This window comes from Micromys minutus (assembly GCF_963924665.1).
Source record: "Micromys minutus genome assembly, chromosome: 17".
NCBI classification, from domain to species: domain Eukaryota; kingdom Metazoa; phylum Chordata; class Mammalia; order Rodentia; family Muridae; genus Micromys; species Micromys minutus.
Genome location: NC_137952.1, coordinates 2,654,535 through 2,660,593, shown reverse-complemented (window position 1 = coordinate 2,660,593; position 6,059 = coordinate 2,654,535). Strand labels below are relative to the sequence as shown.

The 6,059-nt window shown below is 50.6% G+C and overlaps 1 protein-coding gene across 1 annotated transcript; it reads right to left on the bottom strand.

The window, feature by feature from the left end:
* Positions 1-3,950: 3,950 nt before the first annotated feature.
* CHST1 (carbohydrate sulfotransferase 1) lies at positions 3,951-5,186 on the bottom strand (the record flags this gene model as incomplete). Its single annotated transcript, XM_080931338.1, has 1 exon — positions 3,951-5,186. One exon carries the CDS (start codon positions 5,184-5,186, stop codon positions 3,951-3,953), a length of 1,236 nt encoding a protein of 411 aa, XP_080787464.1.
* Between the last annotated feature and the right edge of the window lie 873 nt (positions 5,187-6,059).

Sequence of the window (6,059 nt, the reverse complement as noted above, 5' to 3'; positions counted from 1 at the left end):
GAGATACCCTGACTCAGAAAACAAGGTGGGCAGCCCCTGAGGAAACTCTGGCCTCCACACACAGCTGCACACATGAATACACTATACACTAATCTGCTTTACCAGGGAAAGGACCATCTAGCAGTGGTCCCGATTAAAGTCAGCCTTCTCTGGTACTAGAATGGCCAACCAGGGACCACAAAGGATGCTGTACCACAACATCTTCTGACTTCTTCTTTCCCGTGACCTGGATACAACTCCTAAAAAAACAGAAAGCAGAGAAAGGCCCAGGCCCAGTCCACCCATCCTGACTTTTCTAGCTTCTTGGTACAGATCATATTGTCTCCTCCTCTACAGGAGAAGCCTGAGTCCCAAGGAGATCTACCCTGGGTTTATCGACCCCTTTCACAGGACAGCCGCTCAGATGAAAGAGCCAGCTCCACCTTGCATCTGGCTATGTTCATATGATCAGGAACAGAAGGGTAAGGGATGTAACTTTTGGACTGCACTCATGTAAGCATGTGCCTGCCTTCTTTTCTCATTTTTCCTCCTTTCTGCAGCTTGGGAAGCCATTAGACTGTACAGCCAAGGACAATACCTCTTAGGAAGATGGAACTTAGTGACAAAGTTGGAGCCAGAGCCCATGATATCTGAGCACATGACCTAAGACACCACCCAAACCTTTCTGGTGAGGGAAAATGGGCCAGTTTGTCACCTCACACACCTTAGGGTGGTTTCCACTGAGAGGGAAGAGAAGGGGAAGAGTTGAAAGGGATGTAAAGGGATTGAAATCTTGTGAAGTATAGCAATCTGTACAGAGACAGGAGAGATGGTTCTGTTAGTAAAATGTTTGCAAGGCAAACAAGGACCTGAGTTTACAAAATTCCAATACTGACGTAACAGCCAGGTGTAGTGTGACGTAACCCCAACGCTGTGGGTGAAGGAGACAGGAGCGCTGATATAGTTTGCTGGCTGCTGGCCATGAGATCCTGGCTCAGGAAGAAACCCCACCTCAGAGAAGTAAGGTGGAGTGACAGGAAATGTCTGACACCTTTCCCTGGCCACCTTGCACACATGCACACAGCTACACAGCCCACATACAGAAATGTATGCACACAGACATAATATAACATCATGACCACAATGGTGAACAGAGACGATCTTAATAGAATGAAGAATAATTGCCAGAGGACCCAGCATTCATGCTCCTGGGTAGACTCTCTTACATTGCAGGCATCACAGCAGTTGAAACATGGATATGACCCAAGGCCCATTGAAGGATCCACAGCTAAGTAAACTGTGGTATCCACTGGCCTTAAAAGGGAAAGCTAGCTGATGTACTGTACAAGGTGAGGAACCTTAAAGACATTATGTTCAGGGAAATAAGCCAGTCACCAAGAGACAAATGTTGCATGATTCCATTTATATGCGGTACTCACTGAAGTCAGAAACATGCAGACAGGAAGTAAGATGGTTGCCAGGAGCTGTGGGAGAGATAGGGATAGGTTGTTTTGAAGAAACAGACTTAGAGTTTTGCAGGATGAAGTTATGGAGGAGGGCGGTGGTAATGCTTGCACACTACAGAAGTATTTAATGGGATGTGCACTTAAGACAGCAAAGATGGAGGCTGGAGAGGTGGCTCAGCAGCTGAAAACACTGATTCTTCTTCCAGAGCAGCCAGAGATGAATTCCCAGCTTGTACATGGATCCTGACAACCAACCATTAACTTCCAACAACCTCTTCTGTCTTCCCCAGCTCCCAGGTATGCACACAATACACAGAGAGACATTCATTCATACAACCAAAACACCATATACATGAAATGATAGTGGTAAGGCCTGTCTGTCTTCCCCAGCTCCCAGGTATGCACACAATACACAGAGAGACATTCATTCATACAACCAAAACACCATATACATGAAATGATAGTGGTAAGGTCTGTCTGTCTTCCCCAGCTCCCAGGTATGCACACAATACACAGAGAGACATTCATTCATACAACCAAAACACCATATACATGAAATGATAGTGGTAAGGCCTGTCTGTCTTCCCCAGCTCCCAGGTATGCACACAATACACAGAGAGACATTCATTCATACAACCAAAACACCATATACATGAAATGATAGTGGTAAGGCCTGAAGCCCAAGATTTAAGTTTTTTATGGTAAATTTGATATGTAGCTGGGAGCTCAGAGATGGCAGCCTGGGGGGTTGTGGTCTGCTGGGAGAAGGAGTTTAATACTGGGTCACCTGGTCTAACCAGGCAGATGGGTCAGTTTCTCTTTGGTTCTTAAATCATGGTAAAACATGCCATTTTCATTATTTTAGGAAAATGCATGCTGTGCATGTTTCTTGGCGTGAGGACTCAGGGAGCTTTTTTAGAAGAGCCTGCTAGATCACCAAGGGAAGGTGGAGAGTGAACGCAGCAGACACTCCACTGAAGCGTGCACCAGGAAACGTGGCCGGCTCCTAAGACAGCCTCCGGGCAGGTTAATAAGCAACACCTGCCCTGATCCTCCTGCGCATTAGATGTCCCTTCTCCCCAGCTTCCCTGGCCCCAAAATGCCCGACTAAAGGAGGGACCTCTGGTACAGCCAGTTCTCCAGACTTGATTCTTTACTTGGACCACTCTGAACCCCAAGCCTCGTTTTGAGTACCTTGAGCACCCTGACCAGAAGGTACCACCCACCTCAGCTGATAAGGAAACAAAATCAAAAGCCCCAAGCCAGCATGGAGGGTGGCAGGAGATATGGATAACAGGGACGCCTAGAGGGAATGAAACGGGGGAGTCGGAGGGAGGGGGCTGGGGAAATCATATGATCAAGGCGGAGCCTTTATATGTATGCAATCAAAGGAACTTTAAAGGGATATTCTAGCATTTTTCCTTCTCTTTTTTTTTTTTTTTTTTTTGAATTATTTATTTTATGTATGTGACACACTGTAGCTGTCTTCAAACACACCAGAAGAGGGCATCAGATCCCATTACAGATGATTGTGAGCCACCATGTGGTTGCTGGGATTTGAACTCAGGACCTCTGGAAGAGCAGCCAGTGTTTTTAACTGAGCCATCTCTCCAGCCCCCACATCTCCTTCTTTGTGTTATCTCCAAAGCCCACTGGTAATCTTTCAGAAGGTTTCCCCAAACCACGCTCGGAGTACTGCACATCTTTATTTACAGAAAACACAAATAAAGCATTTCAATTTTCATTTAGCAAACTGATCCACATTTTTTTGTCTTTTTTTTTCTTTTTGACACAAAGAAATATCACAGAGGGACCCCAAGATCAATCAGAAACTTCTAAGATTCATTAGCCATTACTGGTCTAGGGCCACAAGACTCGGACAGACAAGCTCACCACAAACCAAACAAAAAGAAAGTAGTCCCAATTCACCTCACAGTAAAACCCTGCTCACCACCAGGCAAGGGTGTGCAGAAGGGACGGGTGCCCTGCTCTGGGGGAGGGAGCAGGGATGGGGCTGGGATGGACCCTTTTCTTACACTGGGGAGGCGTGGTCCCTTTGTGTCCATCCTCTTAGCTTGACAAGACAATTGCAAAAACTACAAGTTATGTGCTGGGTGCCTCTGGTCGTGTGCCTGTGTTCACATGGGAATGTGTGATTGGGTGCCTGTAAACGTTGTCCCCATCCGCATAGAGACCCAGCATCTGTGTGTCTAAATGGGGTGGGGGGGCTGTAACCCCACATCACATGCCCTCTGCCCAGTGTTCCCCTCCAGAGCCATAGTGCAAATTTCAGGGGCAAAAAGAGGCAGGAGAAAAGGAAGTGGGCAAGGGCAACAAGGTGGTGTGGGAGAGGGAGGAGGGAGGGGAGCGAACAAGGGGTAGAAAGGACACACAGACGGGGTGGGAGAGGGAGGAGAGAGATAAGGCAACAGTTAAAAACGGCCCATAGTAGGTCCACGTCAGCAAAACCAGAGCCACCTGCCTCCCACCCCCACCACACCCAGGTCACAAGAAAGGGCGAAAGTCGCGCTCCTCCACTAGGCTGATGGCTGGGTTCTTCAGCTCCTCCTCCGAGTTGGCCATCTTGTAGCCCAGCTGGGCCAGCACCTGCTGGCAGGCATTCTGGGCAAAGGCCACGATGTCATAGGAGAGGCGGAAGCGCCACTTCTCGGCCGTGGCTGCAGAGTTGCGCACTGTGCCGTATTTGTGCTTGCTCAAAGTGGGGTCGCCCCGCGTATTGTTCTGGATCCAGCGTGCCACGTGACTGTCCAGGGGGATACCCAGGAATTCGTAGATCTCTTCTGTCTTCTTCATTGGATTTCTGGCCAGGTCCTCATAACGTACCAGCATGTACTTGCCCTTGAGCCAGGAGGGCCGCATGAGGCCGGTAGACACAGAGCTAGAGAAATCCTCACACACCGTTGTCAGCTGTGTCACGTCCAGGTTGTAGGGCTTCCTCCCTGTGCCGTACCAAAGCCTCCAGAGTCGGTAGGTGTCCCGGAAGGTCTCACTCCGAGAAGCCAAGATGCCTCGAGGGTCTCGCACCAGCTGGATGACCTTGAGGTTCAACCTGGGGTCTTCCACTAGGGCCCGCAAGTCATTCACCTCAGGTACCCGCACAGTCTTGATGGCCACATGACTGCGCTCACGGCAAGCCTCGGCTGCCAAGGTCAGGTTCAGCAAGCCGCACTTGCGCACACAGTCCCCCTCCTCCAGGATCAGGTCAGAGGACCCCGGAGGGTCACACACTGGGCGGGAACAGAGGACTCTGCTGGCCCCTCTGCGGAAGACCCTGTCGGTGGTGTGGTTGACCGGGGGTGGCTTGATGTAATTCTCCAGAAAGTAGAGATCACAATCATAAAGGCTCCTCAGCAGGTCCCGGCTGGCACCTAGCATGACCCTGCGATCTGCGGGGCTCTTGCCCTGGGTGAAGCGGGGGATCAGCGTGTTCTGGACGTGGTAGAGAGGCTCAAACAGGTAGAAGACATCCATGTGTTGGTTGAAGAGCTGGCCTACAAAGGACGAGCCGCTGCGTGTGGTGGCCAGGATGAGGACGTGGGTCTTTCTGGAGAGGTTATAGGAGAAAGTGGGGCCCTCCTCACACAGTCGCTCTGCCAGCCCCGGCTCTGCCAGCCCAGGGCAAGTGTGGAAAGACTTGGCAGTGAATGTGCGAATGGCTGTGTACTGGATGGCAATCGAGGCCAGGGCGAGGAGGAGGACAGCCTTCCAGGAACATTGCATGGCTGGGCACCGTCATGGGGCTGCTGCTCCAAGGCACGGGTCTGTGGGCAGAAGACAGCCAAGGGTTAAGTGCTTCCCACAGCCAAGAGCCACCATGGGATCCAGAAAAATACCCAGCCCCCACCCAGTGCTCACACACCCTGTAGGACCTACAAAGCCTTCACTGAACTGCCATTTTCTTGGTGTCTCCTGGGAGCTTCAGAGAGCTAAACAGACAGACTCTGTGGACCCCAAGAGCTAAGTGAATTGTGGTTGCAGAGGCCTCCTATGCTGAACTCTGTTTTCCTAGCCTAGGCTACTTACTGTGCCAAAGCCCATCTCCCCCAGTTTCCACACTGGAGGATCAGGGGATGGCTTCCACACCCCAACGCTGCCACACCCCAACGCTGCCTGTGATCCCTGCCAGCATCTCCTGCATCAAGGGCATCTTCAAATCACACAGGCTGATACTCACACTCCCGGACAATGGTGTGTTTCTCTATCCTCTTCTGACCTTTAGAGGAAGGATACACACCAAATTTCTCTCCCTCTTCAAACACAAATCCAGGAGAGCAGGAACCCCTGTGCCCCATGAATTCTGAGTTAACTGCAGAGTCCAGCTGGACCAGAAACTGCCCATCGTGAACCATGGCCTTTCTACCTTGCAAATGAGGGAGCCCAGCTACCTCCAAATGTGGACTGCTAGGCATCTGCAGTAAGTGTTGTAAGTCAACTGGCCTGGAGCAAGGGCAGGTCACAGAGGCTACTCTCTCTGTACAGGACTCAGGGCTTGTTTCTGTCTCCAAGCTACTCCTCTGGCCCTTAAGTCCATAAAGTGAGGGAAGGGAAGGGATGGGCCACAGGAAAATGGGAAAGGGAAGCCTATCCCATGGG